The sequence below is a fragment of the Platichthys flesus genome, chromosome 1 (genome assembly GCF_949316205.1).
Source record: "Platichthys flesus chromosome 1, fPlaFle2.1, whole genome shotgun sequence".
Lineage (NCBI taxonomy): Eukaryota > Metazoa > Chordata > Actinopteri > Pleuronectiformes > Pleuronectidae > Platichthys > Platichthys flesus.
In genome coordinates, this window is record NC_084945.1 from 26100465 (window position 1) to 26112522 (window position 12058).

Below are 12058 nucleotides of genomic sequence, written 5' to 3' on the forward strand. Positions count from 1 at the left end.
ATGACCCTGCAGTGGTTTATTGCAGTGATGGATATTTGTGTGAGGTGAAGCTAAATTGTCTTACATGTGGTTTTTCAGACTGATAGTCACCGTGCATCTGGAATATACCAGGTTTGTTTCCCTCTGCAGATCTGTTCCCAGGCTCGTCCTCGGTGGCACTGAGCCAGCGATCGCCCACTGTTTCCAAGCAGAGGCGAACGCATATCACAGAGATCACATAGTGACAAAGACCTTGGCTTCAGCCAGTAAACACTCCCCCTATAATAACCACCACCACTACCAGTCCAACATCCCCACAGACCCCGTCACCTTTCTCTAGTCCTATAACCCTCTTCAGTGTTTGATGTGAACATGTGGCCAAGCCTCTGTCTGAAGTCTGGCTCTCACCGCAGCCATCTTCAGAGGAACTGCTCTCCTCTGTTTTACTTTAAAGTTGTCTGTCCCTCTTGGGGTCTGGACCAGCCTTCCCTTTCATAATGTGAAGTCCAGTCTCATTCTAAAGAGCGTTCGCTTCAAAAAGACAAACTTTCAAACTACCAGCCTGTACTTTCACATTTTGCAGACTCTCTTTATTCAGAGCTGAATGAGTCTATTTCACTGTTTTAGTTTCTTTTTCAGAGATGATTCATGAAATGTTGCAGAAATCAAATCATCCGTGGCCATGAGAATATCTCTACAATCAAATTCATCAGAAAAAATTGACCAAAGATCAGTTCATTTTAATTGAGCTGACTAATTACCACCACAAATAAACTAACTTATTTGAACCAATTGTTCTGAAAACTAATACAGAAGAGTTTATACTTTGGCCACTTATTCATTTTTTTATTCTGTGGATAAATCTGTTTGTATGTTGATTATGAAAAAATTATCCATTTGGCCCAAATTAACTACCAACACCTACCAGACGGAGGAGAAGAATTGAGATGTGTTTGTGTTGTTTGCTGTAACACAGGAGTCAGAGAGAAAAGGGCTGATGGAGAAAATCCACATGGTACAAGAAACCATCATCACACTTCAGAACCTGCTGGACACGATCGCTTGTTTCGGGGAGAGGATTAAAAAGTAAGAATTTGAACGAATATTTATGTTAATTTCAGCTGCAGATATCTCAGATGTTTATGGCCACTGTCAAAAAGGATGGTAATTGTTCCTTATTTTAGCAACATTTTCTTTCACTGTCCAATGCAAAAATTATTATATATATATATAAAAAGAAAAACTAAGTCAAAGGGGCCTCACTCACATCTATTATTAGCGGATGATAATGTCCAATCAACGAATCAGGTTTGAACAAACGTACTGATGTCTCTAATCTTCATTTGTCAGCACGTTCAACTGGTCTGTGCCGTTCCTGTCGGCTCTGGCCCTCCTGGTTTTCACCATCGGAGCAGTCCTCACATACTTCATCCCTATACGATACGTAGTTTTAATATGGGGTGAGTCTCAAGCACTGATGCTTTGTTGTCGGAGGGTTTGTCTCATAAACATCCTTTTACTTACCATTTTTTGTTATTTTCTATCATTGTATTAATTACTGGATTTACAAGTTCACATGATTTTTTCTATATATATTTTGCTGCTTTGACTTTTTCACTTTTATCTCTGTACAATATATGACGATTTTAATGATGAATTGAAACACATTCTGTTGTTAAATGAGTGAAGATACTAGCTGAATGACTGGGGAGTACAATGTAACTCTTGCAGTGTGTAAAGTGAAAGTAAAACGAGAGGACAACAGAATCAGGGAGTACTAGAAGTGTTGTTTCTTGGACAGCGTGTGCCTCCTCTGCAGGGATTTGTTTGTGTGGAAACAAAGAGTGCAGCCACAACAGACTCCTGGTAATGATATGTTGGTGTGAATTTCTGTTTTAGGCATCAATAAATTCACCAAGAAACTACGGAACCCATACAGCATCGACAACAATGAGGTGCTTGATTTCCTGACGAGGGTGCCTTCAGATGTGCAGAAGGTAAGCCCCGCTGGATCAACCGGCCAGGAAGCCCAAAATCCCAGAGCCCGCTGGCTTTGCATTTTACTACCACAACTCCCAGGCATTCCTCACTCTTATATGTATAATTAGCTTCATCTGTATAATTATGTAGCCTCGTATAATTTCTGTTGTGTTTTGGCCATGATACATCCCTGGTGGAGGTCTTTGCAGCGCGGGCTGTTCCCAGGCTGAGACAGCAGACGCTGCTCCTGGTGTCTCCTGTTTGAACCCAGCACGAGTGTGAACTGTCAACTAGCAGCTCACTGAGGCTCCTCCAGCTCTCATCAACCAGAAAGAACTATTATAATTAACCGAATATATCTTGTATTGAAGAAGAATCAACACTTTAATATAGTAATTGTCCTCCAGCTCTCATCAACCAGAAAGAACTATTATAATTAACTGAATGTATCTTGTATTGAAGAAGAATCAACACTTTAATATAGTAATTGTCCTCCAGCTCTCATCAACCAGAAAGAACTATTATAATTAACCGAATGTATCTTGTATTGAAGAAGAATCAACACTTTAGTTGATTCTTCTTCAAGTTGCAGGATTTTGCAATTCAGGCCCAAAATGGCTGCCTTCTGTCCAAAAACCAGATTTTTCTTTTTAACAGTATAAAGTATTCAGAAGAAATCTCTCCTCCTCCATCTGTGCTGACCTCTTTTCTTCCTTTATTCCCACTCTCCCTTCTGTCCCCTCTCTTTTTATACGCCGTCCTCTCTCCTCCTCACCCTCTGTCTCCTGCTCTTTCTAAGCTGTTTGACCCCCTTTTCTCATGCCCCTGGGTCTGTGTTTGAATCTGCAGTCTCACCACTGACTGCTGCTGTTCGTCTGTAACAGGACATAGTCAGTCAATGCACAACATCATGCTACACTACATAAGTAAATAAAGTATTGGGCTGTAGTAATGGAATAAAACATAATTTGGTGGATGAATATACATTTTCCATAAAGACTAATCCCTTCACTTTTAATGGATAAATTGTTTCATTTCCTGCAGGTTCAGTTCGGTGAGGTGAGAGGCACCCGGAAGAAGAAAGTCCAGTAAACGGACCTGACGCTGCCACTGCTCTGTACATCATCTCCAGTGGATCTGCAGATTGTCACTTTTTCTTGTTTTCAGGGTGTGTGGAAGGTTTGAATCTTAATCTGCTGTGGTGAGGGCACAGCTGCGCAGCGCTCATATCCACCAGCACCTAAAGACCTTTCAACCAAAGACATCTACACCAAAGACCCCGCAGAGATTTCTTCACCACATTTGTGTTAATGTGTCCACTGTGCATTTCTGGAGCAGTTTGTGAAATAACTTCCAAAGTTTCATCGGATGTACAGTTTATTCTTTTAGATATTTAATCAGAGGCTACTTTTTTAAATGTAGTATTTACCTAGTCCCATGTTTTGTTTTCCTGAAAACAACAGCCATATCAGTTTGTATTTTAGTGAATGTATATGTTTGGCATCATTTGTGTGTCTATATTTCTACATTGACAAATGTGAAGACTTTCATTATAAAATACATGATTCACTATTTTTAAAAATCACAAATTGTAGCTGAGATAAAACAATAGATTACCTATAATATAAAGTAGTTTTTTTTACGTGCATGGACATCGTGGTTTTAATCTGAATGAATGTCAGGTCACAATCCCTTTTACAACCTGTCACACTCTACTGTCTAAACAGCAACATATCAATGTTAGTAGCCAATAGCTTGCATCATATGCCTGTATTGCTTGGATTCATATTGAAAATGGATAAACATCTGTGTTCATTCAGTACTGACTGACTCATTTTCCTTCAACATGATGATATGGATTTATCTTTACATGCACAGGTCCCTCACAGTGGATGCACTGTAGTTTGTACTCACCTAACTTTATTTATTGATGACAGTCACTGATGAATACTGTGGTTTTCATTTCTAACAGCAATAAACAAAAACAATAGCACAGTGTATTATATTTTGTCTTCCTGTCTGTCTCTGCTCTGTTCTGCGTCTCTGAACTCCCCTGCATGGCTTCTTCATCCTCTCCATGCTCCTGTGCTGCAGGATTGTGGGCGTTGGAAAACAGTTTCCGAGCCCCCTCTCTTCATTAGGCTTTCATGAAGCGAAGCGAGGCTGCTCGAGACCTCACTGGCACCCTGGCTCCCCGCTGTGTAGATGGCCCTTGGGCGTCGCCAAGAGCAGGAGGACCTCCGCGACCTCCTCTCAGCTGCAGTGATGAGATGCCTGGAGCCAGCATCCTATCAAGTGCAGCAGCCAGACAAACCTCCGGTACGGCTGCACACCACACAGGAGCAGGGTTTTTAAAAACCAGCCACAAGCAACAACAGCCGCACCAATTTAGGGATTGGAGAATTGGAATAGTTAAGATGTTGGCGCTCAGAGCAATACCCTGGGATTTATGGCTTTTAAGTCGGCGCGCGTGGGCAGAATGAAATGAATAAAATTATAGAAAAACTTCTCTCATAAAATACAATAAGAATCATCTAGTTTTGTACAAGAAGCTACAACAATGTCCTGCACATGAACGTATAAGATGATTGACCTGATTATATACTGGAGAAATCAGAGCTTTGTAATACACTGTAATATACACATAATATCCCATACAGTGCTGCACCATATCAATTAATATGATCATTTGTCAGTTGTCTGGAGGACGGAGGGTGTGGAGAACATGGCAGACGCTGACCTGTATATCTCCTCATCTAGTTATAATGCTGACTTACGTATTCAATATTAATAACCCACTGTCAAGGACACAGGAAGGACAACTCAATTTGACACTTATAGGCCCAGCATGAATATGTATAGGCAGCGAGACACTTCAGAATTACCAAGTAAAATCATGATCCACACGTGGGGACTAATGTGATGTGGCACATGCATTCTGATGAGCCACAAATACGGCGGCTGATAGGTCTCAAAAGACTTGTTACAACTAGGTATTGAACTGAAAACAGTCAGCTGTGTGTGTGTGTGTGTAGAGACAGGAGCTTCATTTAAGGCTCTGTACAGACCGTAAACGTCCAGTATTATCCATTAAGTCATTCTCAATTCTGTAATAACTACATGCAGCATGTACTGTGTGTATATGTGTGGGTGGTTTGTTTGGTTGGATGATTGAAAACATAGGACACTGCCAGTGAGCAAACTGCAGAGCAGCAGGAAGCCGTTTCAACACCGACGGCCCAGTTGGTTGGTTTGTGGTTCTCTCTGTCTCTATTTCTGTGACTATTCATCTCTAGGCTGCTGCTAGTTTGAAATCGTGGAACAGAACATGCAATAAAAGCAGAGATTTGATACAACCTACACTTTGAGACAGATTCTGTTTAAATCCCTGTTTAGATCATATCAAGCTCTACAGTATTGTTTACCCAGCTACTGGTCTGTTTGCATCTAGCCTTTGTCTCTTCTTGATGACTCCTCAAAGGGCTTCACCCGTTCAATCTCTCATTCATAATGTGCAGCACTATCTCTATCACACATCACTCGCACTTGAGCAGCACAGCTGTCAGGGGCAATTTGTGGTTCAGTGTTTTGCCCAATGGGCGACGCTGGGATCGACCCGCCAACCTCCTGGTTAGTGTACTTCCCGTTCTATCCCTATAGAGCTGCGTGTTCAGTGATAGACATATCCTCTGTGTTCTAACCCTCATTTCTCTCTGCACACATAATAATAGATCGAATGATGAGAAAACATTTTTGAGCATTGGAATCACTATAACCAGCATTGCTGTTGACCTCTGGCTAACAACTGCTAATGTGTTTTGATCAAGAGGAGTTTTTCAGACTGCAGGGTTTGAGTGAACAGTTTGACCTGAGCAGATGAACACACTTTTCAATGAACTACTGCTTTCAATTAGAGAAATAAATTAAGCAAAGTGTAAGGTTAATGAATTTAAAGTGGCAATAGATGACCTTTCCCCCCCTCAATGTGTCCAAGTGGTATTAATGTTGATGCCAGTGTCACAAAGGCCAGATCACTTTGCATTCAATCAACAGAATATCATAATTTTCACTGGCGCTCAATTTAGAAAGACCAGGAAAGGTGTTCTTTATTCAGATTATCAAACAGACAAGGAATCATTGCTGGTTTGTTTCTGACTGTTAGCTGCAGCATTAGCATCGTTGCCACTCAGAGAAGCATTGTCCACCTTTATACAGCCTATATTTCCTCCCATTATCCAGAAATGAACTACTACAGCACGTGATGGCATCGTTAAGGGGTACTGGGTTTGAGCTATCAATCAAGCCCTTTCACAGTTTTTTTTGTATCATCAAATAACGAATTAAATCAAATTTATCGGAAAAAACACTTGGACAAACATCAGTGTAATGAGAACAGAGATACTTTTAGATTGAGAGTTGTTTTGTCCACTCTTCTCCAATCTTTGTCCAATCTTCTCCTCTGACTCTCAGCAAGAAAGTGAATGACCTCATTTCCAAAAATAGCTGATACTTCTACTTGTTTTTTCTACAGTCAACATTTTCAACTTATCTGTGATAGACCATTTTGTCATTGCAAGTCTTAATTTTGTTTTTTTCATATCAAATTCCTCACAAGTCTTGTCATCAATCATCAATCATTAGTTGTGTGTTGCTCCTGTAATGAGCTTGATTTTGCACATGCAGAATGTCCACATGCTGCCCCACCGCTCCGCTCAGTGTTAACAATCCTTCAGGGAGTCTGGGTGCAGGTAAATCACAGACGCTGTGTGTAGTGACTGAGCTGCTGCCCAGAGGCTGCGGGGCCACCCTGGCGTCTCAGAGCAGGATGACATCAAAGCTCTTGATACAGAAGAGCCTGAGGCTACGAACAGCCGAGAGCTCTGACTGACAGAGGAGCTGCAACATGAATGTCTGAGACAAACCATTATACTGATGTTAGATGGGGCCTTTTGTCTGAGCTTTGTTTGTCTGTGCTAGAACTGTGTTAGAATCTCAAACTCTCAGGTCTAAAAAGATGAACAGTTCACTATGCCACACAGCTCACTGACTTACACAGTCAAATGATGGAGCGGACAGCAGACCTCTTACTGAACTCTGAAAAAAACTGGAACAGTCACAGTCCTGTTTTTCAGTTTGTTGCCATATTTAAATCTTTTGAAGTGTTTATTTTTGTCTATAGCTTTTGCTCTCCACAACAGGCAACATCCATTGATCCTCAGGATGTGAATGATTAACTTGTTCCTTTGCAAAATTATTTAAATGTATTACATCTACACGATTAGAAGGTTGTAGTCATGAAAATGAACTCCTTCACTCAAGAGATTCTTTTTTATTTTTAAGGATCAGGCTGGATCAAGTTAAGTTTTTGATAAGTATAGCAAACCTCATGGAAAAAGTCAAAACTGTCTCCAGCTTTTTTTGACCTTTTCCACCTGCCTGTGCCTCTCAAACCCTATCGCATTACTGGAAAAAGAAACTGAAAAATAATAATTTAAAAAGCAAAAATAATTACCCTTAATGCACTCAAAATGATTGTGTATACTGCATTTGTTTGGGACTATTTTCAGCGGTGGATTGATCCTGTGGTGCCGCTTTGCCGACTCCACTTGTTCCAAATGTATTTCCAATTATTGATTTTATATAATATTATTGCTCAGTCAATTCATTTATATATATCATCCAATCTACAACTTGGAGAATATCTATATAGCACTTATAGATCTGGTTTTCCAGTGCAATCGTCCAGTCAAAGCAGTTCCAGACACATTTACCCATTCCGGTTCACCTGCTCTTGTACTATCACACATCATTCATACACATTTTGGGATTCAGGTTTTTTGCCCAAGGATACTTTGAAATGTGGACTGGAGGGATCGAACCACCAACCCACTGATTAACTCCTGGGCCAAAGCCGCCCAGTCTGACTCAAAACTGGGTGAGTTCATGCTGATGGAGGTTTATGAATTCTGTCCAATGAGCTCTGTAGCTTAGAGGAATCAGCTTTTCCAGGCTTTGAATATGAACACATTGATAAGTAAGACAAACCCATTTTTGTGTTTTAGTTTTGCTTGGATTTATTCGATTTATAAGTCAAATTAAGTATCATTGACATGTTTTTTCAGTAAATCCATTATTCCTCTTGCCTTAGTTGTGAAAGAATATAACGAAAACTTGTACATTTGATTCAGCTACTTTATTTTTTTAAATGATAACTATAATAAGAAGCATTGTGGTTAGCATCTATAGAGCCTGTTGATCCTCATGACGTCCCAGTAGGACATGCCCTGCCTCTGGCCGATCCGGACGTTGGCATTGGGGATGGGGGTGATGCTGTCCCTCCCCTGCTGGATGGAGAAGGCTGTTCTTCCGTAGTGCATGATGGAGGAGTAGTCGTAGGGAGTGTTCAGGTTGTTGGTGTCCTTCTTGTAGAAGTTGTAGGCCATCCGCTGGTTGATGTTCCCCCAGTTGATCCTGACGTAGCTGTCGCGGTCGCTCCTGGTCTGCTCGTGGTTGAAGCCCAGAGCGTGGTTGATCTCGTGCTGGATGATCCCATTTTGGACACAGCCCCCCCTGTTGAGAGAGAGCACCTGTCTGCCTCCCACTCTGCCCAGAGAGGAGAAACATCCACCTCTGTTCTCAATGCTGATGTAGTCATACTGGTTCTGACGGGGGACGAAGCGGATGCAGGTCCAGCTGGCAAAGGCTTTCATGGCACGGTCGATCTTCTGCCTCTCCATGCTGCTGAACTCTCTGCTCAGGGTGAAGGGGATCACCACCTGACCGTTTGAGGCTTTCCTCCACAGGCACTTCTGAGACCAGCACTTCATGGCGTTCCTGGTTCTCGGAGCGACCAGGTCTCCTTCCAGCAGGATCTCATCTGTGGCGTTGTTTGAGGTCAGAATACTGGTGGTGATGTCCATGGTGCCCTCAGGAACTTCTTCTTCAATTTCCTCCCATGGTATCTCATCTATGGCGTTGTTTGAGGTCAGAATCCCGGTGGTGATGTCCATGGTGTCCTCGGGAACATCTTCTTCCATTACCTCCTCCTGGAGAGGATGAGCCTGTGAGAGGCCGAGCAAGAGCAGCAGCAGCAGGCTGACACTGGGAGTCATCTTCAGGGTGGGTGTGGAGGCTGTGGAGCTTCTGTGGAGAGGAGAGACTCCTGATGCTTTATGTTTGACTCAGTGCTGTCCAGGCTCTTTATACTCTCCTCTACAGGTGTGTCTGCAGGATTATTATGGGCTGGGGTCCACACTGTTAGGCCTAAACAAACCTATGAAGGGAGGACTCCACGGACAAACCTACTTTTTAAACACAGCATCTAATCCGCCAAAGTTGTTCTGTCTATTTGGTCTTTGTGTCTATTTGTGTGTCAAATTACCCTTTATCACAGCTGGTTTCATGTCCCTGTTCTTTACAAATGGCTTTTAGACAACCTTTACCGAGGCATATACGTATGTAAAAATCTAATTTGTGTGACCCAAATAGCATTCCCTCAGTTTTTGATGACCTGGGTAATTGAAATCCCCTGTGCACCTTCTATGACAAGCTGTTAAAGTTGTACCAAAAGCTGCGTGTCCCTCTGTGAGGATGATAGACGGCCTATTGAAACTCTTGCATATGTAAAAGATGGTAATAGGTTCCTCTGGGACATGTTGCTGTGGCTGTGCCCGAGACGGCTAGCTAGTCAGAAAAAAAGAAGAAGAATACTTAATTGTGTGTAACAGTCCAGTTCATTGTATAAAACCATCATGGCTGCCCATCCATTAGGGACACTCAGTGTGTATGCCATTATTATTTGTTTACCGACACATAAATGCAAATGTGTTGTGTTTTTTCATTAAATTTGTTTTCTATTGTGTAATGAATCTGAATTCTAACTTAAGCATCTTTCATTTTCTTCTTTACTTAATTGATCATTTAACTGAAAGGGTCCAGACTGGTAAACCATTTTAATTTAAAGTCAGGTCTAATGCAGATTTCTAAACGTATAGAATTAAATGTTTTCTTGGTTCATAACAATAATCCCTGAATGTAATTTGTTCTGTCGTCTCTAGAATATATGAACTTTAATTTGTTGAATTTAATTATCACATATAAATCTACTACACCTCCCTTGAATCCTGGCCTCAAGTAAAGTGTAAAGATGAATCGTGAAAAGAATGTGTTTTCTCTCAAACACCCCCCTCCCTCTCTCTCAATCTCATCAGCCCTTGTGATTAAGGTTTGGCATTGGGGATTGTGCTGTCTTTTTGGAGAGATATTTCAGCTGCATTTCTGACACTCTGAAAGGAGAGGAAGATAAAGGAGGCGTCGGGGAAAAAACTCCTTCCCGTTGTGTGAGTCCTAGAGAGGGCCTTGAACCCTGCCATTCACGCCTTTCTCTCCATCAGCTGAGTCTAATTGCCAGAGAGGACAGGAGACCCCGGGCCCGATCGTTCCTTATCCTCTTTAGCGCTTTCAGGCGAGTGAAAGGCGAGCTTCTGCTTTTGATCTTTTCTCTGATTCGCTTTTTCTTCTCTGTCATCCCTACCATCCTCTCCTCAGGAGTGACACCAGCTCCTTTCACTGGCTGCCCCCGTCTCCATCTGCCCAAAATAATGACCAAGGCCCAGGCATTATTAAACAGAGGTGGAGAAGGGAGGTCAGCACTGAGAGAGGGAGAGGGGAGGTCTGGATGGGGACTCCAATCTCGTCTAAGCAGGGGTGCCCCCATTTCCAAATCTACTCGGTAGCCTCTCTGTGTTCCCCCAGATTCATCCCTTAAAGTTTTCATGGCCTTAGCCTGCAGAAAGCCCATTCTTTAGCAGAGCATGGACGTGAAGGCTCGTCCTTTCCCAGAGGCACTGCTACAATAAGACCCCAGGCTGTTTGAAACAATGGGGCCTGTGTGATCTCTCAGCCAGACTCGGGATGAGACGATGCCTTGCTTGCCAGTCCCATGGGAGGGTAGAGCCAGTGGTCATTGTTGACAGCTAATAGACAGCATCTTTCCACTGGCAGGCCCCCCAGCAGACTGTGTCATTTCAGGTTGCTTAATAACAACACTCTGGCCGGGCCCAGGCAGGAATTCCATCGAGCACAGCAGTTTGTTTGCGGATGAAAATCATTCCCCTCACAAATCTCAAAAGCCAACACTGGGGGGTGATTGGATGAATGCAGCCAGTGAGCAAAGGCAGCATTCAGTGGGGGAAATTCAATATAACATATGAAAAGAGAAACTGGTCATATGTCTGAATAGAGCAGAATAAGAAGCACATCATTCAGCAGGAACAATAATATAGACGTTTTGTTTTTCTATGAGCGGAGCTGAGGCATACTGACAGCTAATAAACACGCCGACACACAGAGTGCAGAAAGACGAATTATAACACTGTGCAAATCCACTTTTCAGCACATATTGTAAATGCAGACATTGTGTTTTGAGAGAGTCAGATCAGTTTTAGAGATGATGTAACTGCTGTCATCTGGCTGACAGCTGGTCTAGTTTCCCGTTGGGATGAAGTACATGGGCTCTTCGGGAACGTACAGGGACACAAACTGTGGCTTTGACCGAGTGGACGTCCTCGTTTGACTTTTCAGACCGTTCACAGCCTCAGTGACACCTATCATGGACATATGTGACATCTGTCCCATTATTTTTGGTCAAAATCCCAATAATATAATTTATCAAGCATTAGCTGTAATGTTGTCAGAGTACCCAGCACTATCTGGGGTTCCTGAGGAGCGGTCAGGCCACGTGGACATTTTCATCCCCTGTATGAAATAACAAAAGTCTTTCATGTGCTCTGAGCAGAAGATATGGCACATCAATAATTTCCCTTCATTCATTTTACTTTTCTGGTGGTCTGAGAGAGAGCCACATTTTCACAACAACATGTAAAACTCCCGAAAGTCATCGCCCAAAGGCCCCATGCCTACAGACCCCCCACAAAAGACAGCTGTGCTTTGACTCCAACATTGTAATCTACTTTTAATGTGGAGGAAAGCAGAGTGAGAACTGAAGACAGAAATTACCTTTCACATCAGATCTTTTACTTCAGTCTCAAAATAAAATTGTCCAATAAAGTGTAGAGAGAAGGGTATCTTGCTTGATTAT

The 12058-nt window shown here is 42.3% G+C and overlaps 2 protein-coding genes across 5 annotated transcripts in view; one reads left to right on the plus strand and one right to left on the minus strand.

Annotated features, from left to right (window-relative positions):
* Positions 1-3960, plus strand: part of LOC133955348 (multiple C2 and transmembrane domain-containing protein 2-like) — a 35593-nt gene extending 31633 nt beyond the window's left edge. For all 3 annotated transcript variants that reach the window (XM_062390148.1, XM_062390166.1, XM_062390156.1), the window contains 4 exons: positions 956-1065; positions 1330-1439; positions 1879-1976; positions 3004-3960. In XM_062390148.1, coding sequence (XP_062246132.1) covers positions 956-1065; positions 1330-1439; positions 1879-1976; positions 3004-3051 — 366 coding nt within the window. In that variant the 3' untranslated portion in view covers positions 3052-3960. The remainder of the gene's footprint in view (positions 1-955; positions 1066-1329; positions 1440-1878; positions 1977-3003) is intronic.
* Positions 3961-8192: 4232 nt separating this feature from the next.
* On the minus strand, positions 8193-9071 carry LOC133958865 (high choriolytic enzyme 1-like). Of its 2 annotated transcripts, XM_062393892.1 has the most exons (2): positions 9000-9071; positions 8193-8909 (listed from the first exon to the last, which is right to left on the minus strand). In XM_062393892.1, exons 1-2 carry the CDS (start codon positions 9069-9071, stop codon positions 8193-8195), a joined length of 789 nt encoding a protein of 262 aa, XP_062249876.1. The 2 variants fall into 2 exon arrangements, with proteins under 2 accessions (XP_062249876.1, XP_062249868.1); XM_062393884.1 differs by having other exon boundaries at positions 8193-9071.
* Between the last annotated feature and the right edge of the window lie 2987 nt (positions 9072-12058).